Source organism: Balaenoptera acutorostrata, chromosome 1 (assembly GCF_949987535.1).
Source record: "Balaenoptera acutorostrata chromosome 1, mBalAcu1.1, whole genome shotgun sequence".
Taxonomy (NCBI): Eukaryota; Metazoa; Chordata; class Mammalia; order Artiodactyla; family Balaenopteridae; genus Balaenoptera; species Balaenoptera acutorostrata.
Window position 1 is genome coordinate 38,174,130 of NC_080064.1, and position 19,513 is coordinate 38,193,642.

Here is a 19,513-nt window from a genome sequence, read left to right on the forward strand (position 1 = left end):
TCCCCGGTAGGAACCAGTTAGCGCTGGTCAAGTCTGCACCCGGACTCATTTTTTTTCCGCTCTCAGGAAGTGGGGAGGGCTGTCTAACCCCACTTGCCGGAAGTGCTTTTCCACAGTACCAAGCTGTTCTTGCAGTTCAGCTTTCCACCTCCCCGCGCGACGCTGGCAAGTGAGTAGTAGGGCTGTTGTCACAGGTGCAGGTTGGGAAAGGGGGGCACCAAGGCTTTGGAGTTAACTGAAGCCGCGGGTACTATTGGGCAAAGTTTCCCGGGGATCGATGCGTCCAGACTTCGTCCCCTTTTCTCATGTCTGCTCTAAGGCTTGCAGTTTGCAACTCTTTTATTTGGCGCAGTGGAAATATTGAGCGTTCTCACTCAAATTGAGCGGATTAACCCTTGGGTCTTTGTCCTTAACCCCCTCACCAGTTGCCGTCCCCGGCCTTTAGGCTGTCACTTTTCTCTTTAATACTCTTGAGCTGGAAAGCACATGTCACAGTGCCTAGGGAGTTTGGAAGTTGAGGGAGCGTTGAGCTTTTTGAAATCCCTTACGAAGGTGATTTTGAACAAAGGTGAGTGTGTGGGCCCTGCAGATATGTGTGTCTGGGAGTCAGTAGGTGGATGTGGGTGTCATCTAACATCTATTCAGAGACCCGGGATAACTTAACTCCCAACTTGCTTCCTTATACATATATACAGAATGAAGACACTGACGGGCTGGTATACAGGATTTCTTGAACCAGCCCTAAGATCTGTAATCAAGAAATTAGTTCACTACGTTTTTAAATTAAGCAGCAACTGTGGGTTTTAGATTCTTAGACACCTTATTCTTTTGGTTAAGAATGGGACTTACGTAAACATGACAGATCTGGATTCATAATATTCTCACTCAGCCACTTACTGGTTGCTTACATTGTGTAAGGTGGGAATAATAGCTAGTAATTTTTGAGTGCCTACTTTGTGTTAGGGACAGTTCTCAGCTTTTTACATGTATTAACTTACTTAATTTTTACAACGACCCTATGTAGTTATCAGAAGCCTTATAGGTGAGTGAACTGCACCATAGCCAGGTTAAATAATTTGTCCAAAGTCACATAGCTAATACGTGGTGGAGCCAGGATTCCAACCCAGATTGTTTGACTCCAAAGTCTGCACTCTAACTTAACAGGCTATTACTGCCTTTCAGCACCAAGTTGATGAGGTTATTCAATAGTTACAGTAATTACATAGTTACAATGCCTGATTCACAGCTAATTGTATTGATTGCTACTATCATAACTTTAAGCTAAGTCCCAAAATAGATAACTAATAGACCAGACAAGCTGTGATTTTCAGTGTTAAAGATAAGAAAGCTGGCACTTCAAGGAAGCAATTTACCCAAGGTCACAACAGCTGGGAAATGATGGAGGCATTTGTAAAAATCCAGATCTGTTGTCTCTGTGCATTACTCTTTCTGTTACACCAAACAGCAAAAGCTAAAAGAATGGTTCAGAGAAGAAAAGGATCTATTTACTTAATGTTACTGATTTTTTGAAAACATTAATTATTGTTTTCAAAGGAAACTGTTATATGGAAGAAATTATCACAAATTACAACTTTTTAAAAGTTATGTATAAAGTGAAGAAAATTAAATGACATCTTGTTTTGTACACAGCAACATGCTTCTGATTCAGATGCTCCACTGAGCTATAAAAATACATTAATCAGAACTGTGTGGCATCTTCCTAAGCAAGACTTTCAATGGGGCCCACTATGGTTTACTTCATCCAGAAGTTTTCTCGAGCATCTTCAAAGGTTGGTTTATTCAGCAAATATTTGAGCACTACTTTCCAGGCATTGCTTGGCTGGGCAATAGTGAAAAAGAAGACAAAAATCCTTATCCTCTTAATATTCTGGTTGATTGGGGGAAGAGTAAAATATAAATAAGTGAAATTTAATATGTCAAGTGGTAAGTGCTGTGGAGGACTATAGAACAGGGAAGAGGAACAGGGACAGTAGACTTAAGGATTGCATTTATAAATAGGGTGGTCAGAAGTGAGGCCATGAGCCATGCAGGTACCTCAGGGAAGAACATTCTAGACAAAAAGGAACCAAAAAAGCCTCAAGATGGAATCATTCCTAGCATTTTGAGTAACCACCAAGATTCTTAAATAACTGTTTCATTTTTTTCTTTAATCCAACATTTTTTGAGTTAATGTTGATCTGCTTAACTGTTGAAGTATGGAATCTACTCACTAAAGCACAGAATCAGCAAGAGAGGTTATTGCTTTGGCCATGTACCATGAAAGGCACTGGGGATTTTTTTTTTTTTTAAGGCAAATAAAAATATATAGTCCTGGCTCTCAAGTCTACTGAGACAGACAAGTAAACACATGATTTTAATTCACTGTGAGAATTATGATGGAAGTGTGTATATGGTACTTATAGGAGGATTACATCAGATTGGAGAAAGCTTCAAGCCGAATTTTGAAAGATAAGTTCCCTAGATAGAAAAATGGTAATCTAGAATTCTAGGCAGACATATGTAGAAAGGCGTGAAGCTATGAAAATTATGCAGTGTCTAAAACTTAATTTTCTCTACATGAAATAGCATTTCCACAGTAATTAGTGCTGCTTCTTTTGCAATTTATAAATAGAAGAGGCAGTTTAGAATGCCAAAAACTAAAGACCTAGTCTTTAGCTTTTCCTCCTTCAGATATTTCTTTCATGGGATAAGTTTAGTGGTAGGCCAAAATATATCACTGGTTTCTATTCAGTAGTTTCTTTTGCATGTTGTATAGCTGTTTAATAGTCTTTGCCAGCAATAATAACATCACCCTGTAGTCCAACCTTTCTTTAAGTTCGATGTGCTAACAGAAAGCAGGCGGTTTGTTTTTATATTGTCTCAGATTGGGACTAAAACATTTGGTGATTTCCTTTTTAAAAATCTGTTTTTTGCCTTCTCGTTCTGTTTTCCCTATAGATGCTGAAGTACCCTTCCACAATCAGACTAGGAGCCAGAAGGAGAATAGAAACATTTTCTCTCAAAACATGCCTCCAGCAGAACTTTTCCCCCTTGTTTCCAAGGCCTTGGCTTGTCTCATCATTTCCAGTGTGTATGAGCAAGACACAATATTATCACACTTCCCCATGCAGCTTTAAGAAGAAGCAAGAGCAAGCAGTACTTCCAGCCAGGCCACCACAAACCATCAGTTACCTGCCTGACAGCCCAAAGCCAGCATTATACATAACTCTGGCAGGACTAATCCCCTTCATTGCTCCACCACTGGTCATGGTGATGACAAAGACTTATATTCCCATATTAGCTTTTACTCAGATGGCTTATGGAGCCAGTTTCCTATCTTTCTTGGGAGGGATCAGATGGGGTTTTACTCTGCCACAAGGTAGTCCAGCCAAACCAGACTTCCTCAATTTAGCTAATAGTGCAGCTCCTGTTGTGTTTTCATGGCTTGCGTTCTTTGTTTCTGAAAGACTCAGTGAAGCTATAGTCACAGTAATAATAGGTTTGGGGATAGCATTACACACTGAACTTTTTCTCTTGCCACATTATCCCAATTGGTTCAAAGCCCTGAGGATAGTAGTCACTTTAGTGGCCTTTTTTTCATTTGTAATCACTTTACTAGTTAAAGGTTTTTATCCAGAGAAGGGACCCAAGAGACTTAGGCAAGGAGAATAAATATAAAACTACTCTGTAGATGACGTTAGCATGTTGGCTAGAAGCCTTGTAAGGTTGTGTTTTGGCATCACCTTTTTCTGCCTCTCCAGTTTAGCTCTTTTTTCCCACCAATGGTGATTTATTCTTCCCAAATTATTTTTCATTTCTAGAAATCTTTATTTTATAAGGAATCACTAAGAAACAGCTTGAAAACCCTTAACAAGTCCTTTTCATGTTATATTAGGTTATAGTTCTCATTCAGTCTTTTTATGAACTTTATAGTCATCCACTTAAAATTTTCAATGTTTGAATAAAAAAATGTAAATTAAAAGATGAAAAACCTTTGTGCTAGAGCTTTAGGATCATTGAAAACACACACACACACACCCTCAGAGGAAAACTTCGTATCCATGAGTGTCTGAAAATAATACGTGGCTCTAGTGTGGAGTTTTCATTGCAGTTGCCCCTGGGAATTGCGTTTCCAAGCTCTTTTTACCTGGCACAACCTAGTTATTTGAACTGAAAGGATCTGTGGCTCTGAAGTCAGTAGGGAGCAGTGTCACGAGGGAAAACTATGTTCAAAGAAAAGCTAGACATTTTCCAGGTTTTACCAGGATATTTGGCAGAGTATAGATGCAACTTATCTCCAAACATAACACCAGCTGGTCAAAAATAGTTAAATAGTTAAAAGAATAAAGCCTCTAGGACATACAAACTATGAAAAGTCAAGCTGGAGACATCTTAATGTTCTATCTAGTTTTGCATGTCAACTCACACAAAAGCTTTTTTAAAACAGCAGAAGCAACACCTTGAATTCTAACATTAAAACTTAGTCTTTTGAGATGCTTAGTCTCATAAAAAAGGAGAAACATTTTCAATGTTGTAAGAATTTAAATCAGGAAATGGTATCATCTGGTATACGTTACCTTTGTATAAGTATTCGAATATTAGGTAACTTAAATTTCATAAGTAAATTATATACATATAATTTTCACTTTAATGATTCTTGCTGTGGAAAGATCATAATCTAGAGTGGTAACTTGTTTACTTTGTTACACACCTGTTACAAGATTTTTTTATGAATTTTGTGTTCAAGTCCTAATCCACAGCATCTCAGAATGTGACATTACTTGCAGATAGGGTCTTTACAGAGTTAATAAGGTTAAAATGAGATTATAAGGGTAGGTTGTAATGTAATATTACTGGTGTTCTTATAATGGAAAATGTAGAGATAAACACATATACAGAGAGAATACCATGTGAACATGAAGATCTACATGCCAAGGAGAGAAGCCTTGAACAGATCCCTCCTTCTTAGCCCTCAGAAGGAACCAACTCCACCAACACCTTGATTTCAGACTTCAGGCCTCCAAAACTGTGAGACAATAAATTCTGTTGTTTCGGGCTTCCCTGGTGGCGCAGTGGTTGAGAGTCTGCCTGCCAATGCAGGGGACACGGGTTCGAGCCCTGGCCTGGGAGGATCCCACATGCCGCGGAGCGGTTGGGCCCGTGAGCCACAGCTACTGAGCCTGCGTGTCTGGAGCCTGTGCTCCGCAACGGGGGAGGCTGCGATAGTGAGAGGCCTGCGCACCGCGATGAGAAGTGGCCCCCGCTTGCCGCAACTAGAGAGAGCCCTCGCGCAGAGACAAAGACCCAACACAGCCAAAAATAAAAAAAAAAAAAAAAAAAAAATCTTAATAAAAAAAAATTCTGTTGTTTCAATTTCTGTGGTACTTTGTTAAAGCAGCCCTAGCAAACAAATATAACACTATAGAGCTAGAGCTTGTTCTGATCATTAAGAAGCTTACCAGTTAAAAGCCTGTGGCTGAAATCACCACACGATCCTTCTTTATTAATGTAAAGTTTACTACAGCCTGATACTGAAGGAAAGAAAGCTCATACTCTTCAGAAGATCCTTCTCAGATCCTACTCAGATTGTTTCAGTGAGGAAAATTACTTCTCTGCTTCTCTTAAATTGCATGAGGACTGCACAAACTTAAAACTTTTCTCTGATCTCAATCTTTCAGAATAGGGGCAAGTCATATTTTTAGGCTAACTGCCCACTTTTTTTTTTTTTTGGCCATGCCACAAAGCATGCGGGATCTTAGTTCCCCGACCAGGGATTGAATCTGTGCCCCCTGCAGTGGAAGCTCTGAGTCCTAACCACTGGACCACCAGGGGATTCTCTACAGTGTGCGATTTTTAAGTACATTGGACAGGATATTTAGAAGTACATTGAATTGTTAAATATTTTGAAGGAAGATCACATTAACAGTTGCTCAGAAAACAGACTTATATGTAAAACTAAATGTGCAAGTCCCTAAAGTTGAAACACTAAAAATCATGGGCAATCCTACTACACTTTGATAATCCAGGAATGCTGCTAATAAACTAAATTAATTAGTAATACAAGAAAAAGCAAAGAAATCAAGATACTTTATTAGTACATTCTTTTTAAAACAATCTGTCATTACCTAGGAAATAAGCATATTTATAATTACTTATTTTCAGGCATCGTCTGGACCTATTAAGCCCAAACACTGATTGTGTGGACTACATTTCTGCCACAGCAGTACAAAATGCCTCCCTTCATAGTGCCATTTTAGGTTGGCATCAGGCAATAATGAAAATTAAATGATAGGAAAATTTGTAAATCTCTTGAACCAGAATGCAGATTCTCTTTAACTAGAAATATTAAAGGCACATGAGTTACAGCTTAAATAGTTTACATATTATCTTGATACTTCATTCCTTGACATTTTACAGATCCCAGCCAGGCATCTGTGACCCTTCAGACTTTCAGGGTACCCCAAAGAATGGGACACAGAGCTTTCTGTCTGCACTACGTAAGCTTTTCTTAATACATGCATATGGTTAAGTTATGAAGGAAAGTATCTTTGTGAGTCTATCCAAATATTTTGGATGTGAGTGCTGCCTGAGTCTTTAATGCTTACCAAAGGTTTTCTATCTAAATAAGCCACTAATGCCTATAATATACTGGAGGACTTTTGTACAGAAAACGGGAAATCAGGGATATACAAATCAAATCCTGGAACAGCTAGGTAAACCTAAATGTATAAGACCTTTAATATATATGGCTCCAACTGACTAGTAGAAATAATTTAAAAGTGATGATCATGTACACAAAGAATCTTCGTCTCAGAAATGGACAGAAAACAATTCTTTAGAATGCTTCTCAGGGAAAATGAGAAGTTTTGAGAAGTAGTTTTGGGTTAGAGGCCTTTCAGCGTACACTTATGAGTTAGTGTCTGTAAAAAGTTTTACAGGTACCTACAATTCCATCTTCTCCAAGCCAGGCAGTAGCTTTGTACTAAGCTCATATTTAGGCTTGCCCAAGTGTGAGTATGCTTTACAAAGCTTGATAATCTAATAAATTCCCTCTTCCCAAAGCTAAAGGTATTTTTGGTGACTATTTAGAAAAAGGTGCATTCAACCTGCTGGGCTCTATCACCCATTACATCATCATATTGCAATAAAGGACTGTCACTAAGAACCTCCTATTAATTCCTCACCTGCATTCCAGCATCAAGACAAAACCATAAGTGAGCAAAAGCTTTTTTTATGCTGTTATCAACAGGTGAAAACTTATATATATAAATAGCTAGATATTTCCCACATGTCCGTCCCAGTTTTCCTGCTGTTAATAAAAAGTTTGGGACTAGTGAAAACTCCTGGAATAAAATAAAAGTAGGAAGTTGCTTCATTGGCTTTTCTCTGTAGGGTAAACTATGGCCATGGAAAATTGCACTCTGGATTGAATCATGAATGTATAGATACCTTTAAACTGTCTCATTGATATTCTTAAATCACATAATGGTCATGTTACAGCTTAACTGCACTGGAGAAGCAGCTAAAGGGACTATTTGCCAAGAAGCTTCTAGCAAATCATTTTTACAAATAGGACTCTACTCCCAATTGGACAATTCTAGAGCATAAACAGCATATCTACTGGTAAGCTTGGCAAATTTGTGTGAACTCTTTATTGATTTAGGATATATTCCATATCGCTTCTCACTCAAATTCTTTTAAAAAAATCATTTTTTACTCATTTATCTACCAAATTCACAGAAAACTCAACAGATGAAAGGGTCCTATCACCAAACACAAGTGTGATTTGCAAAAGGTGAGATCCTGTATTTTCAAAATGTTTCCTCTGCTCTCTTACGCTTTCTATTTCATAGTACAGCAACACCTCCTTCACAACGACTGGTGATCATGTTACCAATTTCTGTCCATGTATCTGAATGAGGGTTATAAACTTCAACTGAGTCCAAGGTACCTGGGGCCAAGAAATCGTGGCTGGAAGATCGACCTCCAGAAACATACAGAAGCCCGTTGACTGCCACAACACACATGCCTGCTCTAGGCACTTTCATTGAAGCAACTTCAACCCACTTTTCCTGGATAAGAGAAAAAAAGAAGTTAGCAGTGCCATAACATGGTAACAAAGAAAAGTGCTGAGAAATTAGATACTCTGGTTCTTTTTTAAAATTTTAATTTATTCTTTTAATATTTATTTTTATTTATTTATTTATTTAGGCTGTGCTGGGTCTTAATTTCGGCACGCGGGGATCTTCGTTGCAGCACTCGAGATCTTTTAGTTGCGGCATGCGAACTCTTAGTTGCGGCATGCATGTGGGATCTAGTTCCCCGACCAGGGATGGAACCTGGGCCCCCTGCATTGGGAGTACTGAGTCTTACCCACTGGACCACCACGGAAGTCCCTCTGGTTCTTTTTACATGTTTAAATTTCAAACTCACAATCCAGTCATATAAGTATACAGAACATTTTAAATTGAAGTTTTTAGTAGGTGTAGACTAGTGAATTTAGAGGAAAGTAATGAAAAATATATCTGTGATTAATTATAAATTATGGTCACCAGGAGATAATCTAGAAATTTACCAGGGAAGTCTGGAAGGACTTTTTAAAATCTTTAATATAATAGGTCTTATAAACCTCCAAGAGGACAATACAGTAAACAACACTGGCCAAATTTATTTGAACATGGATTCCTTTTTTCAAGGACCATCTAGTGCAGTTAGTGATTTGCAAAACATATTTTCAGAAAGGTAGTACAGATCAGGGATTGGAAACTAGGGCCTATTTTTGTAAGCCTACAAACTAACAATGATCTTTCCATATTAAAAGGTTATTTAAGAGACTTCCCTGGTGGTCCAGTGGCTAAGACTCCGTGCTCCCAATGCAGGGGGCCCGGGTTTGATCCCTGGTCAGGGAACTAGATCCTACATGCCGCAACTAAGAGTTCGCATGCTGCAACTAAAATCCCGTGTGCCACAACTAAAGAACCTGCATGCTGCAACTAAAGATCCCACATGCTGCAACTAAAGATCTTGCATGTAGCAACGAAGATCCCACGTGCCACAACTAAGACCCAAAGCAGCCAAATAAATAAATAAATAAATAAATAAATAAATAAATAAATATTTTTTAAAAAGTTTATTAAAAAAAAACAATATGGCAAAAGAAGAGATTGTATGTGGTCCACAAGGCCTAAAATGTTTACTATCCGACCTTTTAATAGAAAGTTTGCTAACTCCTGGTATACATTATTCTCTGAAGAAATTTCAATAAGCTGCTATATCCAAAATGACTGTAAAGTCTTACTCCAGGGAAAATGTCTATACCCAGAAAACAGGAAAGCTAATAAAGGTCCTGAGAAATAATCAAGAGAGAAAAGAAAAAGTTTCCAGATTAAAAAAAAAGAATCTGAAAATAAAGCATATGATGAACAAAGTTTATAAAGTCATAAAAGATGAAAAAAGATTATTCATCAGTGCTAGAGAGTGAACTTTTTGAGGAGAGCAACTTAATGAGCTTCACATCCCGGTACCCAGTATAGAACCAGCACATTACAGATACTGATCTGAACTTAAATGAAATTCTGAAATACTAACACCAGGGACAATCCTTTGAAATTGAAGGACCATATTAAACTTGAAGGCTATTTGATTATATGAAATTATAGAATACATCACAAAGTTTTCACAGCTGAGAAAATACTCATTTTAAAAGATAGATATATTCACAAAAATACCTATAGCTGGTTAAGATAAATCAGGATGTTCGGTTTATGTTTATCATTAGGGAGAGCTAACCTTTGCTCCCCTACAAAAATGGCTCTGGACAAGAAGAGTAAGGGAATCATGGGGCTCATTCAGTAATGTTTATCTTTCATTTCTATCAGTGTATTAACTACAATTTCCTTTTTATTTTGAGTCCCCTCAAACTCTGTAAAACCAGAAACATGTTTTACATTATCTTTAGGGTTTGAATCTATAATGTAGGACTTTAATAGACAGTAAATAACAATAACATTTCAGATTTATGCATGAAAAACCAAGGTAACATTACTGATAAGCACTTAACTTTGGAATGAAAATCTATTCATTTCTAGCCATATAGAAACATTAGCAAGAGAAAGCACCCTCAGAAAGTTCACTTTCTCTATTCCCCCCATATAACAGAGACCACTTAGAAAGTGAAAGGAACCTGAAATATCACCAAAGTTTGAAACTTGTCACACATGAGAATCAAAATTATGCTTTACAACAAAACAAAAATTCTACTTTTGCCATTTCTATTCAAGATTATACTGGAGGGTCTAGCCAGGGCAATTAGAAAATAAAATGAAATAAAAGCCATCCAGATTGGAAAGGAAAAAATAAAATGATCTCTAATTATAGATGACATGATCTTATACATAGAAAATGCTAAGGAATCCACAAAAACATATTAGAGTACAAGTGCTGCAAGGTTTCAGGATATAAGATGAATATACAAAAATCGATCAAATTATTATATACTAGGAATGAAAAAAGCTGAACATGAAGTTAAGAAAATTCAATTTACAATAGCATCAAACATAATAAAATATTTAGGAATAAGTTTAACCAACAAAATGCAAGATACTGAAAACTATAAAACAGTGTTGAAACAAATTGAAGACCTAAATAAATGGAAAGACATCCCATGTTCAAGATGAAAAGACCTAATATTGTTAAGATGGCAATACTCCCCAGATTGACCTCAGATTCAATGTAATCCCTATCAAAACCCTGCTGGCTTCTTGGTAGAAACTGACAAGCTGATCCTAAAATTCATATGGAATTCAAGGGACCCAGAACAGCCAAACCAACTTTTAAAAAGAAATTCCAAGTTGGAGGACTCACAATTTCTGATTTCAAACCACAGAGCTACAGTAACTAAGACAGTGTGGTACTGGCATAAGGATAAACATATAGATAAATGAATAGAATTAAGAGTCCAGAAATAAACCCTCACATTTATGGTCAACTGATTTTCAACAAAGATACCAAGACAATCAAATGGAAAAGAGTCTTTTCAACAAATGGTGCTGGGACAACTGGTTACCACATGCAAAAGAATGAAGGTGGACCTCTTCCTCACACCATATACAAAAATTAACTCAAAAATTAATTAAAGACCTAAATATAACTGTAAACCTTTAAAAAAAGAGTAGGCATAAATCTTCATGATCTTGAATTAAGCAATGGTTTCTTAGTTATAACACCAAAAGCACAAGCAACAAGTGAAAAAAATAAATTGGACATTAAAATTAAAAACTTTTGTGCTTCTAAGAATACCATCAAGAAAATGAGAAAACCATAGGATGGGAAAACAATTTTGCAAGTCATATATCTGGCAAAGGACTTGCATCTAGAATATATAAAGAACTCATATCTCAGTAATAAAAAGACAAATAATCCATTTTAAAATGGACAAAATTAGAACAGATTTTTCTTCAAAGAAGGATAAATGACCAATAAGCACATAAAAGATGCTCAACCGAATTAACCATCAGGAAAGTACAAGTCAAAACCACAATGAGATACCAATCCACACCTACTAGGTCAGCTATAATAAAAAAGATAAATAATAAGCATTAGATGTAGAGAAATTAGAACCCTCATATACTGCTTGTGGTTATGTAAAATGGTATAGCCACTTTAGAAAACAACCTGGCAGTCCCCCAAAAGGTTAAACATAGAGTTACCATATGACCTAGCAATTCCACTCCTAGGTGTATACCCAAGAGAAATGAAAACATTCAGTCCACAAAAAAAACATGTACACAAATGTTCATAGCAGCACTGTTCATAATAGCCAAAACACTGAAACAACTCAAGTGTTTGGTTTGTGAATTATATTTCAATAAAAAAAATATAAAAATAAAAATCCTTTCTACTTAAAAAGAGAAAAAAGTAAATTTAAAAACCTTTAGGTTTTGAAGGTTTTAATAACCAAAACTAGTTTAAGAACCATAAAATTCAAATAACACTAATCCATATTTCATAAAATATGTTCCCTGAAACACTTTTCTCCCCCAAGATGTTTCACAAACAAAAGCAAGGGTTGTGTGGTCAATTAAATTTGAGAGACTTAGCATAAAGATTCATGAAGTACATTATTTAATAAATTGTGTAAAGAAGTCCTGTAAGAAACTTATTCAACTTTGTTTAATCCAACTTTCCCTAAGTATAATTGACCAGGGCAACTTGTGTTACCAAATTCCTATTAACAATGCAAAAAAATAGTATTCCATGGCAATTAATTTAGAAAAAATTTGTCTAACCTATAAGTCTATGGCATAACACACCTTGTACTTCCATTATCCCAGCACTTAATAAACTGTAATGCAATTGTTTGTCTATTTATTTCTCTATATTCCCCACTAGAATGTAGGCTTCTTGAGAGCTGGGGCCTTATATATTTAGTTTGCCTTTGTTTCCACAGGTCTGTAAGTATTTGTGAATGAATAAATGGACTAATAAACAAATGCATGGTAGAACAGTGACTCAATGAAGATACAACCTACTTTCTCTTCTTTTCCTAGCATAATTGCATCAACCTAGTAACTGAGGGCATGAGAGAATAATGGGGCGCTCATATGGGCAATGATAAGATGGGTAATATGCAGAGGTGGCAGGTGGAAAAGACAGCTAGTATGGTAGGTAGATTTGTTTCATTGAACAAATAAGTAAATAGAGAATACCAGGAGCCAAGTTTTTAACTGATAGAGAAGGTATTTACAAACATGGGAATGGCGAAGGCCTGAAAGAATCTGAGGTATACTGGAATTGGTGCTATCATTGTGAATTCATGGTTTTATAACATATACGCACAGATATAGAAATACTTACAAATGAATATGTGTGTGAATACATATACACACATATATACATTTACTGTTTACTGTTTATGTTTAGCTGTTTACTGAGAATGCATAGAAGTAGCAATACCCCAGTAGCAATGAGTACTCTGCCTAATCTTGGTTTCTAAATACTGTCCTTCACTAAGAGGAACTAATGCTTCTTGGAGAAATGACTGATTCCAGGGCCAGATCAGAGAAGTATAAGCTTTCTTGTACTTGAAATATTTTATTATGCCAGATAGTAAAGAAATGCTCAGTGAATGATGGAATCATGTTAAAAGGACGGAAACAGAATGGATTTCTACTTTCAGTCATGATAGAGTAATTGTTACCAAACTTGCCCTCCTGCCATAAAGACCTAGAAAACTCAACAAACTATATGAAATAAAGTTCTCAGACAATGGACAACAGGCAATGAAAAACTGTGATTCAGAAAAAGAAACAAACAAGGTGAGCTCCATGGTTGTCCAGGCTTTCTGCCTGGAGGGCTTTGTGAAGGGAAAGGGAAGGGAATCCCAAGCAGAGTATGACAGTCAGCTGATCTAGGAGACAGAAATCAGAGTTTAGAGAGGATGATGCAGTTGAGATTTGCAAGGAAGAGTGCTAGAGGATATAGGTTCCCCTGAGTCTGGCTGAGTACCCCTAAACTATGCATGCATAAAATGAGACTCTATGAAAGAAAATAAAAATAATAAAAAATAAAAATAAAAACAACAAAGAAAAAGTTAAAAAAATTTTTTTAAAGTGGAAAAAAAAGAAAATAAAATGAGACCCTATGAGAACAGTCAAAAAACAACTAATAGGAGGATGTGACATAATTAGACATATATTTGGTCTCTGACTCCAGTTCTTGACACAGAGCTCCTAAATCCCTTGGAATTTCCTGGGTGATAGGAATGTCTCCTCCTTAATAAGGCAACTCTTGGTAGGATCCTGTATAACCTCAGGATGGGAGCCTTTTACCAGAAAGATCAAGCCCAGATTAGAAGCTTGGAATGTTCAGTCCATACCCTATCATCCAGTGAGGAGAGAGGGGCTGGAGGTTGAAATAATAATTGATCATGCCTATGTGATGAAGCCTCCATAAAAATCCCTAAACTATGGGGTTTGAAGAACTTCTGGTTTGATGACCACATCCCACATGCCAGGAAAGTGATACCCCAAACTTCACCGGGGCAGAAACCTGTAATCAAGACCCTTCTGGATCTTGCCGTATGTACCTCTTCATCTGGCTATTCATTTGTATCCTTTATAATAATATAGAATATAAAACTTATATATTCTATTATATTCTATATTATATTCTATTATTCTATATTTATAATAATATATAATATCCTTTATAATAAACTGGTAATAGTTAAGTAAAGTGTTTCCCTGAGTTCTGTGAGCCATTATGGTGAATTATTGAACCTGAGGAAGGGATCATGGGAACCCTTAATTTGTAAACAAGTCAGTGGTTAACCTGAGGACTGGTGTCTAAAGTGAGGGGCAGTCTTGTGGAACTGAGCCCTTAACCTGTGGGACAGTTAGTGTCAGAACTGAACTGACTTGTAGGACACTCAGTTGTTGGTGTCCACAGAGAATTGGAGAAGAGCTTGGTGTGGAAACCCCACACATTTGGTGTCAAAATATTGTGAGCAAAGAAACAGTTTTCCTTTAGAGGAGTTGTAAGCTTAACAATTCTCAGAGCTCACACAAGACTGGATGATATTCTAGTTGGTTTTTTTAATATCTTTATTGGAGTATAATTGCTTTACAATGTTGTGTTATTTTCTGCCGTACAACAAAGTGAATCAGCTATATGTATACATATATCTCCATATCCCCTCCCTCTTGTGCCTCCCTCCCACCCTCTCTATCCCAACCCTCTAGGTCATCACAAAGCATCGAGCTGATCTCCCTGTGCTATGCTGCAGCTTCCCACTAGCCATCCATTTTACATTTGGTAGTGTATATATGTCAATGATACTCTCTCACTTTGTCCCCGCTTCCCCTTCCCCACCGGAGTCCTCAAGTCCATTCTCTACGTCTGCGTCTTTATGACAACTACTGAAGCCCGCGCACCTAGAGCCTGTGCTTCGCAACAAGAGAAGCCACCACAGTGAGAAGCCCGCGCACCGCAACAAAGAGTAGCCCCTGCTCACTGCAACTAGAGAAAGCCCATGTGCAGTAACGAAGACCCAATGCAGCCAAAATAAATAAATAAATACATACATACATACATAAAAATTCTTTAAAAAAAAAAAAAGTCAAGTGGTAAATCAGAGAAATGCAAATCAAAACCACAATGAGGTATCACCTCACACCAGTCAGAACGCCCATCATCAAAAAACCTACAAACAGTAAATGCTGGAGAGGGTGTGGGGAAAAGGGAACCCTCTTGCACTGTTGGTGGGAATGTAAATTGATACAGCCACTATGGAGAACAGTATGGAGGTTCCTTAAAAAACTAAAAATAGAACTACCATACGACCCAGCAATCCCACTACTGGGCATATACCCTGAGAAAACCATAATTCTAAAAGATACATGTACCACAGTGTTCACTGCAGCACTATTTACAATGGCCATGACATGAAAGCAACCTAAATATCCATTGACAGATGAATGGATAAAGAAGATGTGGTACATATATACAATGGAATATCACTCAGCCATAAAAAGGAACAAAATTGAGTCATTTGTAGTGAGGTGGATGGAACTAGAGTCTGCCATACAGAGTGAAGTAAATCAGAAAGAGAAAAATACCATATGCTAACACATACATATGGAACCTAGTCCTGATGAACCTAGTGGCAGGGCAGGAATAGAGACGCAGATGTAGAGAACGGACTTGTGGACACAGGGTGGGAAGGGGAAGCTGGGACGAATTGAGAGAGTAGCATTGACACATATACACTACCAACTGTAAAATAGATAGTGGGAATCCGCTGTATAGCACAGGGAGATCAGCTTGGTGCTATGTGACGACCTAGAGGGGTGGGATGGGGAGGGTGGGAGGAAGGCTCAAGAGGGAGGGGATATATGTATACATATAGCTGATTCACTTTGTTGTACAGCAGAAGCTAACACAACACTGTAAAGCAATTATAATCCAATAAAGATGTAAAAAAAAAAAAGTGAACTGGTATGATATTATTTGAATGTAGATGTAATGCATTAAAATACCTATTATATATAATGCAAACCCAAAAGCAACCACTAAGAAAAAGGGTGAAGAGATATAGTTAATTGGACAAAAGAAATAAAATGGAATACTAAAACAATAACAATATAAAGACAGAAAAGGGGACTTCTCTGGTTGTCCAGTGGTTAAGACTCTGTGCTTCCACTGCAGGGGACGTGGGTTCAATCCCTGCTTAGGGAACTAAGATCCCAACATGCCGTGTGGTGCGGCCAAAAAAAAAGACAGAAAAGAGGAAAAAACAAGGATGGATTGTGTAAATAGAAAAACAGCAAAATAAGAGTCTAAAAACCAACTGTATCTATAATTACATTATATATAAATAGTAAAAATTCTAAAGACCCCATTTGAAAGTCAGAGATTGTCAAATTGTAGGAAAAAACAGACCTCAACTATGTGTTATCTTACAAGAGATGTAATTTTTTTTTTTTTTTTTTTTTTTTTTTTCAGCACTAAAAGCCTTTTTTATTGACTGTTGAACACATGACAAAAAGGAGTTATATGGGACCATTGTTTTCCACTTCAGAGATGGTCTTTGTTTATTCTGGTCGGTATAAACAATAACGATGCTGACATTTAGAAATCCAGTGTTCCCACGAGCAGGAAAGGGAAATGACGCTTAACTGAGCATATTCTATTTGTCCAACTCTAAAACATCAAAACTAATAATAAAATAATGACAATAATAAGATCAAGGCATGGTATATTGTTTTGGTCATACAGGATGAATGTACCATATGTATTCTGTATCATCTTATGAAGTTTATTCATTTTTAAATATATCTTGAATGTATGATCAGTGTGATATTTTGATTGCTAATAATGTGATCATTCATGTTTGTATAGAAATTTGTGGTATTCAAAGAGGTTTCACAATCATTGTATTGTTTAAGCCTCTCTTAAAACCTGTAGGTAAGGCAGGTATAGTTTCCAAAGGTGAGGCCTAGGGAGGTATCTTGAGGTTGCCTAGTTAATTAGGAGTAGAGTCCAGAAGGAGATGTAATTTTTAAAGACATAGATTTAAAGTAGAAAGAAAGAAAAAGATATACAATGCAAATACTAATCAAAAGATAGCTTGGCTACCTTACTATCAGACAAAATAGACTTCCGAGCAAAGAATACTGCCAGAGATAAAGAAAAACATTTCATGGCTATAAAAAGATCAATTCATCAAGAAGATATAATAATCAATGTATACACATTTAATAACAGATTCAAAATATGTGAAGCAAAACCTGACGGGAATGAAAGGAGAAACAGGCAAATTCATAATTACAGACAGAGATTTCAACACTTCTTCCTTAGTAATTGACAAAACAATTGAACAAATTAGAAAAACTAGGGAAGAGAATTCCCTGGCAGTCCAGTGGTTAGGACTCTGCACTTCCATTGCAGGGTGCATGGGTTCAATCCCTGGTCAGGGAACTAAGATCCCACAAGCCTCACCATGTGGCCAAAAAAGAAAAAGAAAGACTAGAGAAGACCTGAATGCTAACCAGCTTGGCCTAACTGACATTTATAGAACACTATTCTCAACAACAGCAGAATACAAATTCTTTTCAGGTGCACGTGAAACATTTACCAAGACAGAAATCACATAAAATATGCTCTTTGATCACAGTAGAATTATATTAAAGCAATAACATAAAGATATCTAGAGAATCCCCAAATATTTGGAAATTAAATAAAATACTTGTAACAACTCATTGGTCAAAGAAGAAATTACCAGGGAAATTAGAAGCTATTTTGAGGTAAATGCTAACTAAAATACAATATATCAAAATGTGTGGGATGCAGTTAAAGCAGTGCTTGAAAACAATTTATAGCTTTAAAGATTTCTATTCTAGAAAAAGAAAGGTCTAAAAATCAATCATCTGAGTTTCTACTTTAAGAATCTAGAAAAAGAAGAGCAAATTGAACCCAAAACAAATAGAAGAAAGGAAAGAAATAGTAATAGTAACAGAAATCAATGAAATAGGAGGTGGACAATCAATAGAAAAAAATCAATGACACCAAAAGTTGATTATTTGAAAAGAAAAAAAAGAGGGAAAAAACCTATAAATAATATCATGAATGAAAGAATACACAGCACTACAGATCTTACAGACATTAAAAGAGTAACAGGACACTAAACAATTGAAATCATCCAACCTACCTCTTCAAAGGAATATTTTTCTACAGTGTGAAGAGCATCTTGTGTCTCATTCCACCCTCCAATAGAATAGATGCAGTCATTGAGTGCAGCCACCCCGAGATATGCTCTTCTGGTTCCCATTGGAGGAAGTGGAGACCAACGCTTGGAAAGTGGATCATAAACTTCAAAAGAACGAAGCTCTATTCCTTCATTGCTGATGCCCCCAATCACATAAATTAAACCTGGAAATGGAATATTTTTGCTCAGATGCTATAGAAAATAGGATACAAATAATTATAAAAAGTAATAATTGTGATTTAAGTTTGCTATCTGATATTATACTTAATGCAGGGCTTACAATATTCTTTCAAGAGAGAAAATTGACTTCTGTCTAGTTTATCACAGCTCTCATTTAAGCATGTTACAAAGAATTAGGGGTATGAATTTAAAGTGGCATTGAATTTTCAAAGAATTTAATGATGCTATAACAAAACAATTTGTCAGACAAGGATTTCCGATCTTATTGTTTGCTTAATGATCTCAAGTTCCAGATCCACTGCTACCACATATAGGTAAAAAAGGATGGGGAGAAGGATTTGTTCCCCCTTAAAAACTGTCATATGCTTAAACTGGGAATGACGTGACCCTGTTGGTGACAACCTAACGGTTGCTCAGATGGACATAAAATGAATTTAAATTAGAATAGTTTATGGCTAGATTAAGGTATCAGATACTGTACAGCAGACTGTAATTCACAGAGTTCCTTATTAAATTTAACTTGAAAATAATGGTTCTGACAATCAACAATTATTTTTTTTGAGTGTCTACTGTTGTTCCTAAAGGTCTAAAGTGAGAAGTTATAAGGAATGGCATTATTAAAAAATTTATTTATTTGGCTGCACAGGGTCTTACTTGCGGCACACAGGATCTTTGTTGCCGCGTGTGGGATCTTTGTTGTGGCATGCGGGATCTTTAGTTGCAGCATGCGGGATCTTTAGTTTCAGCATGCGGAATCTAGTTCCCTGACCAGGGATCGAACCCATGCCCCCTGCATTGGCAGTGCAGAGTCTTAACCACTGGACCACCAGGGAAGTCCCAAGGAATGGCATTTTAAGAAACATGAGCTAAATGTTAGTAAACTTGGGTTCTAGCTCCAGCTTTGCTAGTAACCAACTATGAGAAAAGACAACTCACAGCCTCCTGATCTTCAGCTTCCTCATCTAAAAATAAAGCGGTTGAAATAGAGAATCTCCAAGATGCCTCTCTAGCTCTATGATTTTAGATGGGAAGATAAAAATAATAAATAAACAATTAGAGAACACTATA

General features: G+C 36.7%; 2 protein-coding genes and 1 non-coding gene across 5 annotated transcripts in view; 1 reads left to right on the forward strand and 2 right to left on the reverse strand.

Moving 5' to 3' along the window:
• The first annotated feature begins 74 nt into the window (after nucleotides 1-74).
• TMEM69 (transmembrane protein 69) lies at nucleotides 75-5,335 on the forward strand. 2 transcript variants are annotated; one of them, XM_028163748.2, is made up of 3 exons: nucleotides 75-169; nucleotides 1,651-1,790; nucleotides 2,959-5,335. In XM_028163748.2, exons 2-3 carry the CDS (start codon nucleotides 1,737-1,739, stop codon nucleotides 3,670-3,672), a joined length of 768 nt encoding a protein of 255 aa, XP_028019549.2. In that variant the 5' UTR covers nucleotides 75-169; nucleotides 1,651-1,736; the 3' UTR covers nucleotides 3,673-5,335. The 2 variants fall into 2 exon arrangements, with proteins under 2 accessions (XP_028019549.2, XP_028019551.2); XM_028163750.2 differs by lacking the exon at nucleotides 75-169 and adding an exon at nucleotides 212-568.
• Nucleotides 5,336-6,069: 734 nt separating this feature from the next.
• The window catches only part of IPP (intracisternal A particle-promoted polypeptide), a 37,559-nt gene continuing 24,115 nt past the window's right edge, over nucleotides 6,070-19,513 (reverse strand). For both annotated transcript variants that reach the window (XM_007164539.2, XM_007164540.3), the window contains exons 8-9: nucleotides 18,209-18,429; nucleotides 6,070-8,072 (exon numbers count right to left, since the gene is read on the reverse strand). In XM_007164539.2, coding sequence (XP_007164601.1) covers nucleotides 7,848-8,072; nucleotides 18,209-18,429 — 446 coding nt within the window. In that variant the 3' untranslated portion in view covers nucleotides 6,070-7,847. The remainder of the gene's footprint in view (nucleotides 8,073-18,208; nucleotides 18,430-19,513) is intronic.
• Nucleotides 19,206-19,278, reverse strand: TRNAG-GCC (transfer RNA glycine (anticodon GCC)). The gene has a single exon. It is a non-coding gene; the product is annotated as a tRNA-Gly (tRNA).